Source organism: Cynocephalus volans, chromosome 14 (assembly GCF_027409185.1).
Source record: "Cynocephalus volans isolate mCynVol1 chromosome 14, mCynVol1.pri, whole genome shotgun sequence".
NCBI lineage: Eukaryota > Metazoa > Chordata > Mammalia > Dermoptera > Cynocephalidae > Cynocephalus > Cynocephalus volans.
In genome coordinates this window covers 30,534,480-30,553,037 of record NC_084473.1, presented here as the reverse complement: position 1 = coordinate 30,553,037, position 18,558 = coordinate 30,534,480, and the positions used below count along the sequence as shown (strand labels likewise).

General features: G+C 34.6%; 1 protein-coding gene across 1 annotated transcript in view; it reads right to left on the bottom strand.

Moving 5' to 3' along the window:
• The window catches only part of SLC30A6 (solute carrier family 30 member 6), a 44,340-nt gene that overhangs the window by 18,935 nt on the left and 6,847 nt on the right, over window positions 1–18,558 (bottom strand). The window contains exons 2-7 of the mRNA XM_063078432.1: window positions 17,506–17,592; window positions 12,417–12,501; window positions 11,354–11,396; window positions 6,850–6,915; window positions 1,234–1,314; window positions 279–314 (exon numbers count right to left, since the gene is read on the bottom strand). Of these exons, the coding sequence (XP_062934502.1) occupies window positions 279–314; window positions 1,234–1,314; window positions 6,850–6,915; window positions 11,354–11,396; window positions 12,417–12,501; window positions 17,506–17,592 (398 nt within the window). The remainder of the gene's footprint in view (window positions 1–278; window positions 315–1,233; window positions 1,315–6,849; window positions 6,916–11,353; window positions 11,397–12,416; window positions 12,502–17,505; window positions 17,593–18,558) is intronic.

The following is an 18,558-nucleotide window of genomic DNA, read 5'->3' as shown; positions in this document are numbered from 1 at the left end:
CTTAGTGTGCTGGCCTGGGTTGGGATATAATCAAGGACCTGAAGCCAAGAAACAAAGGATTCCCATGCAGTATTAAAACATCTAGGGCTTGGCAACTGTTAAGAGTGAAGAGAAGGAGTCTTGGGATTAGCAGATTTTATTTTTGAAATACTGGTGACAATGTATATCCATACTCTGAAATCTGATCATGGCCAAAGTAACCACTATTTAATAATATATCAATTAATAATTAGGAATCAAACTTATTAGTAAATTATATATCAAAAATAAAATCTCACGTGTGTATCTCTGGCTGCTCCAAAAAGCGTTCTGCACTAAAAGAAAAAAATTTATTAAATAAGTCCTGTAAATTATAAAATTAAAAAGCTTTATTAAATATATAATTAATCCACCCTAAAGTTTAAAAAATCTTTTAATACTATAACCAACTATTAATTATTTGCAGTGAGGAAGCAAGGAGACTCAAACTATCCTTGATATGTAATGTCAATCTTTCTCTACTAAGCCTGTTTCAATGGGTTTGTAATAAGCATCCAAACTGTCCGACAATCTCTTCCCCTCATTCACACTCACATATTGATGAATTTAGTAGCATCAAAGAAGGAAGTAAAAGTAGTGAAAGAGAAGGGAGAAAAGTCTGAAATAAGGAAATTGTACTATCAATATTCTGCTGGCCAGTTAGCTCACTTGGTTAGAGTGCAGTGCTGATAACACCAAGGTCAAGGGTTCCAATCCCCAAACCAGCCAGTCACACACACACACACACACACACACACACACACACACACACACACACACACACACACACACACACACACACACACACACACACACACACACACACACACACACACACACACACACACACACACACACACTTCCAGCACTACTCATCTCCAAACCAGCCAGTCACACACACACACACACACACACACACACACACACACACACACACACACACACACACTTCCAGCACTACTCATCTCCAAACCAGCCAGACACAGACACACACACACACACACACACACACACTTCCAGCACTACTCATCTCCAAACCAGCCAGACACACACACACACACACACACACACACACACACACACACACACACACACACACTTCCAGCACTACTCATCTAAGTCTGCATACCCTTCAAACCAGATACATTTCACTGATTTCTTTCATGTTCCCAAAAGTATCATAGGTGGGATTTAGAGTAATATGTAGGAATGTACCTTTCTTTTAATATAAAGAGAGCTCCCAACTGTGCCAAGACTGTGGAGGCAAATACAGCCAGTACTTCTAATCTTTCAAACCTGAAATCAGAAAATTTATTATATCACCATTATTCTTTCAAATCACAAACAAGTCTCTCTAGAACACATTTACATTCATTTATTCACTCAGTCAATATACATATGTGCAGTCCACTATGAGCCAAACACTTTTAGAACAGACTACAGAGTTTTTGAAAGGATAATAAACAATGAAAATCACAGATTAAAATGAGTGCCTATTTGTACAATACATATTTCCAGGACCCACTTCTGGCCCTTGTTTTTCTAGAAATAATCATTATAATAATAATACTTAATATTTAATTGACCAATCTTGCATTAAACACCAAAGTGCTTAACATGTTACCTCATCTAAACCCCCCAACCTCCCCTGTGTGTATGTGTCTCCACATGGCCTTCTTATAAGGAAACCAGACATTAGATTTAGGGCCCACCTTTATCCAACAGGACATAAATTTACCAGTCTCTATTTCCAAATAAAATCACATTCAGCAAAATAAATAAATAAATAACCCCCCCAATATCTTATGAGGATTACTTTATGCACTTTAAAAAAAAGAAAGATAAGGAATTTGGGACACAAAGAGGAAAAGTAACTGCTAGGAAGTGGAAGGATCAGGTTATCAAACTCAGGCATTTTGACTACAGAGTTCATGATTTTAACCACTTATTATGCTGTCTCTTATTTCTATACATAATATCAATTAATTATGAGTATGCTTTATAATCCCTAGACTATAAACTGGAGGCCAGGGACGGTTGTCCTATTTGTCCTAGTTTTTCCCACAACACACAGTCTAATGGTACTCGATACTTATGGAAAGTGTAAATGCTTAAAATTTCTCAAGGAAATAATCATAGAGGTTCAGAAAAGATAATGAATAATTAAGGATGTTCATCACATTGCTATTGTAAAGAAAAAATGTTGGAATCAACAATAGAACATTATGCATTATTAAAAATATAATAGAAATGTATTTATCGACATGAAAAGATGTTACTAAAATAAGCAGGTTATAAAAGAATATAAAAAACAGTATGTAGGGACTGGCCCATGGCTCACTCAGGAGAGTATGGTGCTGATAACACCAAGGCCACGGGTTCGGATCCCATATAGGGATGGCTGGTTGGCTCACTAGGTGAGCGTGGTGCTGACAACACCAAGTCAAGGGTTAAGATCCCCTTCATGGTCATCTTTAAAAAAAACCCAAAAAACAGTATGTATATGCAGCAATGTTATTTGTCAAAATGGAGAAGATGACATTAAAATGCATATGGAAATGCAAAATGTGGGAAAGCAAAGACAATCTTGAAAAAGAATAAAGCTGAAAGATTTACACTACTAGATATCAAGACTTATTTTAAAGCTACAGTAATTAACATTGTATAGTACTAATGTAAGGATAGACAAATACATCAAATCGAACAGAAAAGAGAACCCCGAAAACAGATTTACACATATTTAGTCACCTGATTTAAGAAAAGGATGGCACATAAAAGTAGAGAATGGGTGATTACCCTCCCCCACCAATAAATGGTTTATCAATCGAATATCTATATGAAAACAAACGTGCCTTGACCCCAACTGACAACATACACAAAAATCAATTCCAGTTGGATTGTAGGCCTAAATATGAAAGGTTAAACAATAAGACTTCTAGTTGATAAAAGAAGAGAGTATCTTTATGACCTTGGGGAAGGCCGATGTTTCTTGACAGGCACACAAAAAGTACTAACCACAAAGGAAAGGATCAGTAAATTGAATTTATTAAAATTAAAAACTTTAATTCACCAGAAGATACCATTAAGAGAATGAAAGGTAACTAGAAGGAGAAGATACTTATATATGAAGAACTCCCACAGATCAATAAGAAAAAGTCAAGGAAAATGGTTAAAAGACTTTAAAAACATTTCACAAAAGAGGCTCTCTGAATGGTTAATAAACATGAAAAAGTGTTCAATTAATAATCAGAAAAGTAACTTAAAACCACACTTAGATGCCACTACATGGCCCAGAATGACTAAAAAAAAAGACAATACCAACTGCTGGCAAAGACATGAAGCAACTGGAACTCTCAAACACTGCCAATGGGACTGTAAATTGGTAAAACCACTCTGGAAAACTGTGTTATTATCTTAACTTCTAATAATGAACACATGAAAATACTGACTAATTCCACAAAGATACATACCCAACATAAATGAGTTCACATGTGCACCAAAAGACATGTTTAAGAATGTTCATTTGTAGTTTTACTTATAATAGCTGAAAGCTGAAAATCACCTAAATGTCCTTCAGCAGTTAAACAAGTAACTTGTGGTATATTCATATAATGGGATATTAGAACAATGAACAAGAATGAACTGCTACATGAGAGTATATACTATAATTCCATCTACATGATATTCAAAAGCAGACAAAACTAATCTGCAGTGAAAGAGGTCAGAATACTGGTTACTTATGGTAGGGTCTGACTCTGAGTGGACATGAACAGAGGCTTTGGGGGACGTGTAATGTTTTATATCATGATCTAAGTAGTAGGTATACAGGTGTTTTCATTTCTTCGAATTCATCAAACTGCACAAGGATATAAGAGAAAACAAAATAGGGTCCCTACTTCCATGAAATTTACATTTTAAGGGGAAGACAGAAAAGCAATTTATTTGGTAAGTTCTGAAGAGAAAATTACAGTAGTCTGACATGACAAGAGGCTAACCAGGTGACTATTTTATTTTTATTTAATTTTTTAATTACAATTTTTAAAATTTTTTAAATGTTTTTAAGTTTTTAAAATTTTTTTTATCAGTCAAGCGAAGCAGCGGGAGTGGAGAAGGAACAACAGAAAAATCTGCAACTGATTGTGATCAATTAGTTGTAAACACCACTGTATTTGGACCCGCCCAGGTGACTATTTTTGATTGGGCCATTCTGTCACTTGATGACAGTAGCAGTTAGCAATATTAAGATGTGAATAGCAAGATGAAGCCAGTCTTGCAAAGATCAGGTAAAGAGCTTTCAGGGAAAGTTTGCACAAAGACCCTGAAGCAGGAATGAGTTAGTTGTGTTCAAATAACAGTAAGAAAGTCAGTGTGGTATAGAGAGCATGAGAGTGGAAAACTGAAGAGAAGTAGGCATGGTCCAGCTCATATAAGGGCTCTGTAAGTTAGGAAAAGGAGTCAGGATTTTACCCTAAGTATGATGGGAATCAACTGGATGGTTTTAAAACCATCCAGGAGAGTGATAGTAGGATTAATGTTTAAAAAAAAAAAAATACTCTGGCTGCTATATGGAGAATGAACTGTAGTGGAGCAAGAACAGAAGCATGGGGACCAGTTAGGACGCCAGACATTAGTTGAGGCAAGAAATAAAGGTAGCTTGGTCTGGGATGGTAGTAGTGGAGACAGAAAGAGGAAAAGGAGCTAATTCTGGCTGTGGTCGGTAATGAGAGACAGTAATCAAGGATAACTCCTAGAATTTTTTGCTTGACCAACTTGAGTGCTGGTGGTACTTACTGAGATGGGGAAAACTACAGAGGAACTGTTTTGTGAAGAAGAAACCAAGAATTCTATCCTAAGATTAAGATACCAATTAGACATCCATGTGAAGCTGTCAAGAAGTTAGTCTGAAACTCTAGATAGTTTTCAGGGCTGGAGAACCATACTTTGAAATCACTAAATACAGATGATACTTCAAGCTACATGATTGACTGCAATTATATTTGAGTGTTTATCTTTATTGTTTAATTACTCCTTCCTTTCCTGTTCACTCTAAGCAAGTATGCCAAAATGGGAGCCATTGCCTCCTTATATGACCTTTCCTCCTGTCCACAGTAACTGATATAAAGACATTCCTGTTCCCAGCTGGACCAAGCAACAGTTCTTTCTCATGATTTTCTTTTTATTTATTTATTTCTTTATTTATTTTTTATTTTCAAAAAAGATGACCGGTAAGGGGATCTTAACCCTTGACTTGGTGTTGTCAGCACCACACTCTCCCAAGTGAGCTAACCAGCCATCCCTATATAGGGATCTGAACCCATGGCCTTGGTGTTATCAGCACCACACTCTCCAAAGTGAGCCACGGGCCAGCCCTTTTCTCATGATTTTCTGAACTAGAGCTCGGGAAGAGTCCTTTCCTCTTAGGATGAAGGTAAGAAGGTGTGAATTAAGGTCTTGCTAGGAGTTATCATTCCAGGTTGGTGGAGAAAAGTGGCCTGAGAGACTGAATGTGACACGTTGAGAAAAGCAGTTCTGAGAGATAAGAACAAGACAATGTCCTCAGTGGTCTATGCCAGATACTGTCTTCCCATTTTGGTTACATAAACTATCAAAGTCCCTATTTTTCCCCCAAACTATTTTAAGTTAAGAGTTCTGTCACTTGCAAACAAAAGCCTTGGCTCAGAATGACAGATTTCCACATATGGATATCTATACCTTATAAATGATTATCATTAGTAATAGTTCAAATCTAAAAAATTTCAATGACATTTATGAATACCCTTATTTTGCATTAAAATTTCATGTTTACTTTGTCCCTCCATTTAAGTAAATTAAACCTGATTTTGTTCAAAAGAATATAATTCCAATAAACGGTATGGTGGTGAAGAAGAGTAAGTTTGGTCCAAGAGTTTCATTACTAAAGTAAAATTCTTCTTTCAAGTTGTTTCCTTGAATCTGAAAGGAACTCATTTTTTCTAATATATTTTAAAAATTCCTCTAAAATATAAGATTATCTTCTGGGCTGGCCAGTTAGCTCAGTTGGTTAGAGTATGGTGCTGATAACACCAAAGTCCAAGATTCTTTTTTTTTTTTTTTTAAAAAAGATGACCGGTAAGGGGATCTTAACCCTTAGCTTGGTGTTGTCAGCACCACACTCAGCCAGTGAGCGAACCGGCCATCCCTATATAGGATCCGAACCCGTGGCCTTGGTGTTATCAGCACTGCACTCTCCGGAGTGAGCCACGGGCTGGCCCCCCCAAAATCCAAGGTTCAATCCCTGTATTGGCCAGCAGCCAAAAAATAACATAAAAATAAAATAAAAGACTATCTTCTGCCTTTCAACATTCAGTAATTTCTAAATTACAGAAACAGAAATTTCAAATTCTTTGTTAGTCCATTGCTATCACAAACCCAAAGTCTTAAGATAAATATCTATCTCTACCACTGCATAATATTAAACTATATCACATTTACTTTACCACCTAGAAGATACACTTATATGAAAATCCTTTGTACTTTCTCTAACTAAAATAAGAAATTCCAAAAATATTAAAGAACTTAATGTGAACATTTTATGTTAATATTTGTTTCATAAAATATAAAAGAATGAAATGTGAACATTTTATTTTAAATATAATTTATATTTTAAATATTCATGTTTCTTTTCTAGAATCCTCTTGGAAGACGCTTTTCTATCTACTTTCACTATCTGATCACCATTTTAATAAGCAGGCAGCATTTTTTTTTTCAGAAATAATCTAGCTAGCTCTTTAATGCCTATTATAACTGTTATTTGAATAGCAATTAGCAGAAAATAAAATAATTTGAACTTACCCAAATGAATAGACAGGGCTAGGTTTTTTCATAGTTACCCAGTAACTTATTAAACATGTCATTAAACTAAATAAAAAGAAAAAGAAGTTTGGTATTGGAATTAGAACCAGAACAGAACATACACAGAGAAATTGTTTCCAGAATTCCTAAGCTGCTGAAAGTTATCAGTATTTTCACAGATTGTTTAATAATAAATTATTCTAATAATTTATTAGAATTATAATTCTAATTTATAATATCATCACAAAAAAGCATCCTAACACATGGTCTACTTGGAAGATGACAGTTTTGACGTATGAAGATACTGAAAGAAGTTATAATACACCATTAAAGTCAGTTAAATAGAAACTAAACCCATACCTTCTCTATACAATGTTATCCACCCTACATGGTTTCCATAGCTTAGAATGCCAAAAAATAACACAAAAATAATGGTAATATATTTTATTCTAGGAATATACAATAAATTTTAACTTTGATAAGCTTTATTTAGTATTTGTTGAAAGTTAAACTAAATATTAATAACACCTTGACAACATTCTAGATGAGATAAAATTGTTTATTTTCCAGGTATAGTGGAGATTCACTCTAAAACAACTTATTACAGTGTGAAATTCAGGTAACAACTATTTTAGACCCAATGAAGCAGGTTTAAGTTACATAACTAATAAAAAAAACTCCTTATCACTTATTCCTATAGCAAAAATCTTGAAGACCTCAAAGTCCAGGTATTTTGCAATCCTTATATGGAAATACAAAAGGTACCATGGAGCAGGGAACCAATAGGCCGTCTCCCTAGTTCACAATCTCTCACTTCTCAGTTATTAACTGTCCCTCATTTCTTTTCCCATCTACACACTTACAGTGGGAACCAGTATATTCTTACATAACCCTGCTCACTGGCCATAGCTGACTCAACCACAGGTAGGCATCTGAAGCACCTGACCTAAGCTGGGCCAAAATCTTGCTTCAAGAAAATTTGGAATTGTAATCAAGACATTCCAGGCTTAATTTGGCTGCTTTCTTGAACAGCAGAAATACAAATTTGAAAGTTGGAAGAAGCAGTATCTGTATTTCTTTTCCTGGACTTTGGAGCAGGGAAAGCTGATCTACAAGAAGCAAGAAGCTCAAGAGAGTCCATGCACAGGAAAACAGAGATGAGAGATGTGGAGATTTATTAGCATTTAATACACTAAAATCCTTTTAGATATTTTTGTGCCTTTGATACTAGTTAAGCTAGTATCACATCTCTCTTTTTCTGAAATGTTATACATTGATACTGGATTCCTATGGCAGATTATGGGACCCTAAAGAAAGAAAACTCTTCAAATTAAGTGAAAAGAGTCTCTTTATGAACCTCAAGACATTAGGGAGAAATTATTATTATTATTTTTTTTTTTATCCCTGTACTGGCCAGCTACCAAAAAAAACTTTAAAAAATTTTTACTATTACTTATTACTATTATTATTATTATTATCAGATATGGTTGGTAACATTAATAACTATTCCCCTAAGTAACATTTTAAAAATTGCATGTTTTTAAATAAGAATTTTATTTACATAATTAAAAATTCAAAACTTACAGAAGTATATAAAGTGAGAAGATTCTAACCTTGTCCCCTGTCACTGAATCTTCCTCTTCTGAGACAACCATTATTACCAGTTTCTTGTTTATCCTTCCCATAAATATTTACACAAATACAAAAAAATGAGTAGAGTGTGTGGATGTGTATGTATGTGTATATTCTTCTTAATCCTTCCTACTTTTTAATTTTTTTTTTTTTGGCGGCTGGCCAGTATGGGGATCCATACCCTTGACCTTGGTGTTATCAGCACCTCACTCTCCCAAGTAAGTTAACCAGCCGGCCCATGATTACATAGACTAGTGATTCTCAAAAATGTGATCCCTAGACCAGCAGATATCAATTTCACCTGATTCTTAAAAAATGCAAACTTTGGGCTCCAACTTAGGCCTCCTGAATCAGAAATTATGGAAATGGAGCAATCTGTATTTTAATAATCCTTTCCAAGTAATTCTGATGTATGCTCAAGTTTGAAAACTCAAAGGCATATATGTACCATAAATAGTATATATACACCGTAATTTATTTCATCAGTCACATAGTAATTGTTTTCAATCTTTTGTACTGAATAACCTCACACACAACTCACTTTTAACCACAGTAGTATATCTATAGCATTAATTCCTAGAAAAGGAACTGCTAGGCTTAAGACTATAGGCATTTATAAATTTGATAGATATTGCCAAACTGCCCTCCAGAGAGGTTGTACCAATTTATATTCCCACCAGCAATGGATAAGAGTGCCTGCTTAGCCAAAACAATATTGAAAAAAAAAAACAAAGCTAAAAGACTCACATTCCTAATTTCAAAACTTATTACAAAGCTGTAGTAATCAGGACAAGTAGTAGTGGCATAAGGATGGACATGCAGATCAATGGGATAGAACTGAGAATCAAAAAATAAATCCTCCCATTTACAGTAAATTGATTTTTAACAAGGGTGCCAAGACAATTCAAGGGGGAGAGCAGTCTTTCAACAAATGGTGATGGGACAACTGGTGATCCACAAGCAAAAGAATGAATTTGGACCCCTACCTCACACCATATACAAAAATTAACTCAAAATGGATCAAAGACCTAAATGTAAGAGTAAAAACTATAAAATTCTTAGAAAAAAAAAAAATAGGTGTAAGTTTTCATGACCTTGGATTAGGCAATGGTTTCTTAGACAAGACATCCAAGGCACTTCATCAAAACTGAAAATTTTGAGCTTCAAAGTAAGAAGACAATCCACAGAATGTGAAAAAGTTTTACAAATCATATACAGACATGTGTTGCTTAACAACATCCACTAGGGTGGCTATAATAAAAAGATGTATAATATCAAGTGTTGGTGAGGATGTGGAGAAACTGAAATCTTCATACACTACTGGTGAGAATAAAAAATGGTGCAGTCACTTTGGAAAACAGTCTGGCAGTTTCTCAAATGTTTAAACACAGAGTTATTCTGCAATTCCACTCCCAGGAATTTATTTCTCCCAAGAGAAATAAAAAACTATGTGTAAACAAAAACTTATAAATAGTGGCATTATCCATAATAGCTAAAAAGTGGAAATAATCTTAAATGTCTATCAACTGAGAATGGATAAATAAAATGTCGTATAGCCACACAATTCAGCAATAAAAAGAAAGACCAACTTCTGATACATGCTACAACAAAAGAGTAAAAACATTATGCTAAGAAGACAGTCTAAAGGGCCACATATTATATGATTCCATTTATATAAAATGTCCAGAAAATCAAATCTATAGAGAGAAAAAGCAGATTAGTGGTTGCCTAGGGCTGGAGAACAGAATGGAATGACCGCAGAGTAATTGCTAAGGGGAATAAGGTTTATTTTGGGGGTAATGAAAATGTTGTAAAATTGATCATGGTGATGGATGCATAACTCTATGAATATACTGAAAGTCATTGTAAGGCGTGTGAATTATATCTCAGTAATGCTATTTTTCAAAAAACAAAAGTGTACCCGTTTCCACCAAACCTTCAATCTGATAGGCAAAACATAGCATCTCACAGTAATTTTAATTTGCATTTCTCTCAGTGAAGCTGAGCAACTTTTCATAACATAACTTTTCGTAACTTTTCATATTACCTTTTCCATGAACTCTCTATGTGTTGTAAATTTTTTTTGTTTCTTTCTTTTCCTTCTTTGTTTTTGTCTTATTAAACTGTAGCGTCCTTTAAATATTAGCAAAATTAGCCCTTTGTCTGAGACATGAGTTCCAAATATCTTCTCAGGTTGTTCTTTATGATGGTATTTGCTGCCTAGATTTTTAAATGTTAATATAATTGAATTTATCCATATTTTCTTATAAGGCTTTTAGGTTTTGTATCATCTTTAAAATATCAATTTATCACATACTAAATTCTCATAAGTGTTTATTTACATTTATCACTCAACCTTTTATTCTGTTCATTTTTTCATATAAACTTTAGAATAAGCTTGTCTAGTTTGATTAACGTAGGGACAATTGACTTTTTTAAATGATTTTAAGTGTTCCTATCTAAGTACATAATTTACCTTTTTATTTTTTCAGGTCTTTTTTTGTCCTTCAGAATCATTTTGAGGTTTTCCTCACACAGAGTGTGTTCATATCTTGTTAAATTTATGCCTTTTCTGTTGTTCTGTAATTGGAATGTTTTGTTCCATTATGTCTCTAATTGCTGTTTATATATATATTCTATGCTGATAATTTTACTTATTTAGCAGATTACTCTTATCTTTTCTGTTGTTCTGTAATTGGAATGTTTTGTTTCATTACATCTCTAATTGCTGTTTATATATATATTCTATGCTGATAATTTTACTAATTTAGCAGATTACTCTCCTTTAAGCAAATAAAAAACTTCTTCATAAATTCAGTTCAAAAAATACCTTATTGGCTCCAGAACATTAAGGAGATTTTTAAAAGCTTACCTAAAAAGATCAAAAATGGTCAGGTAAGTATAGGCAGTTAAAGCTGCAAAACATCAAAAAGATTAATTAAAATGTTAACTGAATCCATTGTTCAGAAAATATAATAAGTCACCAAAATTGTTCATACCAGAGTAACAATTACAACAACAGTTCTGAATCACTGGCTAACCTCATATATTAGCAATTATCAAGTAATTTCATTAATATATGTAGCCAAAGTTGTTTAGTAAAAAAACTCACTTTAGAACCTGATTTCTGCAACAGGAAAAATAAAGCAGAAATGTTCATGACCCCTGTGACCATTTTTCTGCCTTCTTCAGTCATCTCACTCACAATTTTAAATGTGCTATTTGAATAGTGGGAAGAAAATAATGACATAAAAACATAAAAGGTCAAAACACAAGAAAAAAACTACAGAATTTCCTTTTTAAGGAAAAGTTGACAAACCTCAAAATCTTACTTATAAACTGCATAAATTAAAGTTTTAATCTATCACATTAAAAAGAAATCTCAGGGGCTGGCAGTTAGCTCATTTGGGAGAGGGTGGTACTAATATCACCAAGGTCAAGCGTTTGCACCAGCCACCAGAGAAAAAAAAGAAGAAGATGATATCTCAGTTTCACAAATAGATTTAAAGTTTCTTTTTTAAATAACAGCTCATTTTAAATGATAATGTCCAGGGGACCGGCCTGTGGCTCACTTGGGAGAGTGTGGTGCTGATAACACCAAGGCCAGGGGTTCGGATCCCTATATAGGGATGGCCGTTTAGCTCACCTGGGAGAGCGTGGTGCTGACAACACCAAGTCAAGGGTTAGGATCCCCTTACCGGTTATGTTCTTAAAAAAATGAAAAATAAAAAAAGAAATGATAATGTCCAAACAAATCAACCAAACTTTATGGTTTATAGGGAAGCTTTAAATAAATTCTCTCATTTAAATCATCTAAGTTATACACATTTCAGAATAATATATTCTACGTAAAAGAAGATATGACTTTATTTAAAATCACAAGAATAAAAGTGAAACAAATAATTAACTCCATAAAAGTAAAAATGGTGACATACCTATACTATTAGTAGAACTGCACCACATAAGCAGGAAGCCAGTACATAACAAGTTTATTGCACCAAAGAGCAGTAATTTCCAGGACTGTGAAAAAGAAAATCACTCTTATTTGTACATTGCTGATAAATTTCTCTGGGTCTATTTAAGTTGCTATAATTCATACTCTGATATTCAACAGAATAAGCACAACTTCCTTCAAAAAGTCTGTATCATATCTTCCACATCTACCAAAATTATCATCCACCAAGTTGTTATTATAGTGTATAAATCTAAAAGAATTCCAGAAGGGGAAGTTTTTAAGAGAAAATAAATTCTGACACAGAAACTCTCAAAGAACTGAGAGGGCTGGCCTGTTAGCTCAATTGGTTAGAGTGTAGTGTTGTAATACCAAGGTCAAGGGTTAAAATCCCTGTACCAGTCAGCCACCAAAAAAAAAAAAAAAAGAAGAAGAAAGAAATTCTCAAAGATTTGAGAAAAATATGCATACATGTATTATTTTATCTCTATAAATATGACGTATGCAGGGTCAGGGATAAAGCAAATGAGGTAAAACATAAGCAAATCATGAATCTGAGTAAAGGGCATAATGGCAATCCTTATACTAATCTTGTTACTTCTCTGTAAGTTTGTAATTATATCAAACTAAAAAGTGACCAAGAAAAAAGGCAGTACTTGATTATTTACCAAATAAACCATATGAAATCCGACTGCAAAAGAAGTAGAAATCACCATGGTTTAGAAGTTCGCAGAAGACAGAGGACTTGAGATAAGCCTTAAAAACAGCTAGGATTTAGTCAGAGGAAGAAAAAAGGGCATTCCAAAAATAAAGAAAGAAGAGATAAAGTGAAATGTTTTTTATTTTTGTTCTGCCCCACACCCTACAAAGAAGGGAGACCTATGCTTTTTCAAAGTATGGAGGAAAAATCAATAAAAAGGCCTCAGTTTAGAGGTGTTGAAAGAAAGAGGTATAGCTGTAAAGGGCAAGTGTGGTATAGGACAGGATGGTCTCAGAACTCAGATGAAAGGCGTAGGTTTAGAAAGGAAGAACACATCTCTGAGAAAGTGAGAAAGATAAGAAGGTAACTGAAGGAATAGAGAAACTGTGAGATTGAAAGAAGTAAAGAGTAAAGCAGCATAGAGCTAATAGTCTACAAATTTCTAGAAAAGAAGCAGCAAGGCCATTTTCTAAAATAAGGGATACAGTAAAGTAGGACTGGAAACTTAAATCCAGAGGAGAATCTACAGGCAGCTGTTATGATGAATATACTACTAAATCATCAAAGATGAGAACAAAAATTGCCAGCATGAATTTTTGTAGGCACCCAGGAACAGAACCAGAGAAGCAAGTCAGTTAGGGATGTTAGAGACTTAAGAACTGATATGGGACAAAGGACTCTAATTAATGAAATGACTGGACAAAAAGTCTAGTCAGGACAGAGATTCAAGAACAGTCAGAAAAGGTGGATAAAGAATATAAATTGAAAAATGACACTTTGTAGCTCTGCTGCTGAATCAAGCTATTAATCCACTCAATAAATATTTAAGTATCTATTTTGTGCTAGACACTATTCTAGGCACTGAGGATACAGTAGTGAACAAAACATAGGCCTTACAATCTAGGTGGGGTGACCAACAATAAACAAACATATAAGCTAAGATGGTGATAAGTGCTAGGAAGAAAAAATAAAGTAGGGTAATGGAAGATATGAAGGAATTATTTTTCCAAATAGGATGATCAGAAAAGACTCCTTTGGTAAGGTAACATGTGACCAGAAATCTGAAAGAGACAAAGGGGCTAAGTATGCAGATATCTTGGAGGGAAAACAGGAACCACAGTGAAATGCCCTGAAGCAGATGAGTACCTGGATAAGGACAGATAGAGCAGAGTGGCTGAGAAAGTCTGGGGACTATATCAAGTAGTATCTCGTATGCCAAGAAAAGAACTGGGATTTATCCCAAATGAGACAGAAAGTGACTTGACTTAACATTTTAAAAAGATCATTCTAGCTTCTCTATGGAGAACATGCTATATAGCAGCAAGGATGGAACTAGGAAGATCATTTAGAATGTGATCACAATAATCTATGTGAGAAATGATGGTGACTTTGAAAGTGATTAGGAGGTGTTAGAAGAGTCAGATTCTGGGTATTATATTAAGGATAGAGCTAGCAGATTTACCAAAAAACGAACGTGAGGAGTAAGAGAAAGAAGAGTTGAGAATGACTCCATGTTTTCTGTACTGAGCATTTGGAACAATAGAGTGGCCCTTCAGTGAGACTGTAGTTAAAGATCAAAGTTCAAATCTGACCATATTAAGTTTGAGATGCCTATTAGATAGCCAACTGAAAATGCTGAGAAGGCCATCATATACAGCAAACCCTTGCACAACACAGGTTTGAATTACGTGGGTCTACTTATATTCGTGCCTAAATGCAGGGCTAACTTTTGGTATATATAGGTGAGCTCTAGAGGGCCAACTACTTAAGTACTTAACTGCTTAAGTAACAATATGGGGAAAGTTATACAAGAATTTTCCACTTCGAGGAGGGTCTGAGCCCCTAACCCTTACATTGTTCAAGGGTCAATTGTATAGGAATCTGGAGGTAGGGGAGAGGTCAGGGCTTGAGATATAAATATGGGTCATCAGCATACAGATGGTAGTGAAAGTCATGGAACCAGATGGTATCCCTAGATGTAAATTAACTTAAAAAGGAGAGGTTAGACCTCTAAGCCCAGGGACACTCCAAAATTAGAGGTCAGAAAGATGAGAAAAAAGTGGCAATGTAGACTAAAAAAATCAAGGCCAAGTAAGCAGAAGGAAAACTAGCAGCACTGTTTCAGAGTCCAAATGAATAAAGCATTTTAAGGAGGAAGTGCCCAATTTTTGTCAAATATTGTTGAAGGTCAAATAAGATAGGACATGAGGATGACCATCGATTTTGGCAATAAAAAGGTTAATGGTGGCCTTAGTGGGGACTAGAGCCAGACCAGTATGTGTTTAATACAGACAGGGAAAAGAGAAGGTAAACACAGAGAGCACAGACAGTTCTTTTAAGTAGTTTTGCTGTAAAAGGAAGCTGAGAAATGAAGCTTATTTCAAAGAGTGGAGCATATGGCATATAATTATGATGCAAGAAGAGAATGATGCAAGAGGAAACAATGCTGCAAGAAACAGAAGGAAAAATTATAGGAACATCATCTTTGAAGGACTGGCCTCATATAGCTGAACAAACTGTTCATTCATAGAAATAGGAGGGAAGACAGAGTTGGTTGATGTGTGAATGACAGGATGTGGAGGTTTTCTTCTGATTACTTCTTTTCCTTTACTGAAACAGGATGCAAGATTGACAGGTTAGAGTAAGGATGAAGAAGGTTTTGGAAGTTTGAGAACAGAAATGAAAGAAAATGGTATGAAATAGTCATCTAGGAAAGTGGGAAACTGAATGAACTAAGGAAATACAGTATGTGCAGCACTAATGGACTATTCGATCATGAACTCAAAGTGAGACAAGTCAGCATGGTTTTTTTCTCTCAGGTTACATTCCGTTGCTTTGGTGCAGGTACAAGGTAAAAAGAAAGTGAACTTAATGAAGATTAAGGATTTTCCGGGGAAGTATGATAGAGGGAAGGGGGACACAAAGGAGTTGAGGGCATATTAAAGAAAAGAATTATACCAGTTAGGGGAGGGGGGAAGGGGAGGCAAGGAAGGGATAGGAAGGAAAGGGGAGGGGAGGGGAGGGGAGGGGAGGGGAGGGAAGGATAATGATGGACTATAGAATCTAAGATGAATAAGAAAGCAAATGCAGATAAGGGAGGTGAAAAATAGTGAAAATATGGCAGAGTCAATGGATTGAAGGTCATAGTAAAAGTGAAGAATGACTGGTGTTGGGGTAATAGGAGGAGTGAACTGGAAAGACAGGAGCTGGTAACTGGAATGTAAAAGCTTGAAATTGAGACAACAGGAGGATATAGTTATTATAATTGATAAGGTTTACAGTATGACCATAAGAGTAGACGTCTGGGAGGGATGAAGGACAGATTATTTGTGGTGAAAAAGTGAGGAACTGAGAGGTGAGGATCTTGAAATGTGAAATCACCAAGAATTATGAGCAGTGTTAGAGAGAGATGAGCCAGGGATATCTCTTAAAATTTAAATTATGATGGAGAATATCTGCAGTTTTGGTGTTCCTATATTGGTTTTGTTCCCTCTACCTGTTCTGTGGTATACTGTGCTTCAATAAAGTGCATTGTCAAAGAATTTCCTCTTTACTGCTATAACATAGCTGCTTTCCATCAACAATACAGAGCTATATCTATGTGTTTGCAAGAGATCATGCTAAATGGACTAGATATTTAAGAAACAGAAGAATTCTCTACCCTTGGCTCTTTAAGTTTAACATTCAGGGCATGACAATATTTCCAAATACTAGACTTATTGAGTTCTGACTATATTCTAAGGTTTCAGGAACAGGAGATATATGATTGATACTGCTTATTATTATGTTCCATCAAAGCTAGCTTTACTTAAAACTCATCAAATATTTATTGGGTGCTTATTGTGTAATTTTGTACTTCTATAAAGAGGTGACCAAAATAGACACAGTCACTGCTATGAGAGCACTGCCAAGAGAGCTTATAATTTAGACAATAATGAAAAGAATGAAAACAGCACAACTAGAAGGACTGCACTGGTGGCCAAAAAGGACAGCAACTACATCTCTTTACTCACAGTCTCAAAGCATGAGATATTTTCCTTGCTTTACATTAAAAATGAGAAAACATTACTTTAGACTACATCCATTTAATTTTTTAAAAAATGAATAAAAAAGCAACACAAAATGATTTTTCTTTAAAACACTTTAGAATTAGAATAAAAATGTCAACTAAAGCCCTGCTTCCTCCTACCAAAGCAAAACAACTGAACACCAAACAACTTAATTTTACATTTAAAAAAATATTTATCTTACATGGAAAATAAAAACTGTGTTGAGATAGAGAGTGATTTTTATTTGCCTTAGAAATTACCATTTTTCAACGTTACAATGTTGTTCGTGCAATAATTAAAATTGGGCTTAAGGAATAACTTACCCTTCGGTCAGATGCTACAATTCTAAATTCCTGCAATAACTTGCCAAAAAAAGATCTTTGTGGTTTCCGAAAGAGATGAATTGTCCCCTTAAAACAAACAAAAAAATACAAATCAGCAGTTAAGTATTTAATCTTCATTGTTCCCATGATGTGATACAGTAGTAACAACTAATATTTATTTCGTAGTCAATACATATTTGCCAAACACTTATTCAAGACACTTTACATGTTATCTATCGATTTAATATTCACAATAATCCTATGAAGTGGAAACAATTTTTAGTAAGTTGCTCAAAGTCACAAAGCTAATAAATGACTGAGCAGGAATTCAAATCCAGGCATTTTAGCTTCAGACCACACTCTTTCTTTTTAAATGGATAAGGCAATTTGAGCCACAAAAGGAAATAGTTTGCCAAATAGCTCTACTAGAAAGAAAACATTACAATTTATCTAATCAAAGCTATATATATGAAAGTTCTAGGACCTATTATTATAGTAAAACCCTGTGCTTCTGTCTTAGGCACTGAATCAAGGTAACTGACTTCCTAGCTAGTCTCCATGGCCCCTGCTAGTACACAGCATGGAGCTAGCAAAGGGTCTAGCAATAGGGTTACCAATGAGAGAGAAGACAAAGTAGTGACCAGAGGGGATTTATCACCCAAGTTTAGAAAACTATATAGGAAAGCCTTAGCAGAAAGAAGAGTTCAAACATATGAGAAATTAACTTATGATAAAGAAAGTACCAAATACCAGTGGGAGAAAATATGAGCTATACCATAAATGGTTACTTTGATAAAGGTAATGTATCTTTTCTCTTATTATTTAAAAAATTAATATATAAAACTACAGAGTACTTGAAGAAAGTATAGATGTACAATTTTATAATCTTGGAGAAGCCTTTCTTAATAGAACATAAAACCAACAAGCTGTAAAGGAAAAACACTGATCAATTTTACTACATACTTTCATGTAGGAATACAATACCCTAAAGGGAAAAACAAACAAAAAACACAGAGAAAAAGGTTAAACTGTGAAATATTTGTAATTCATGAC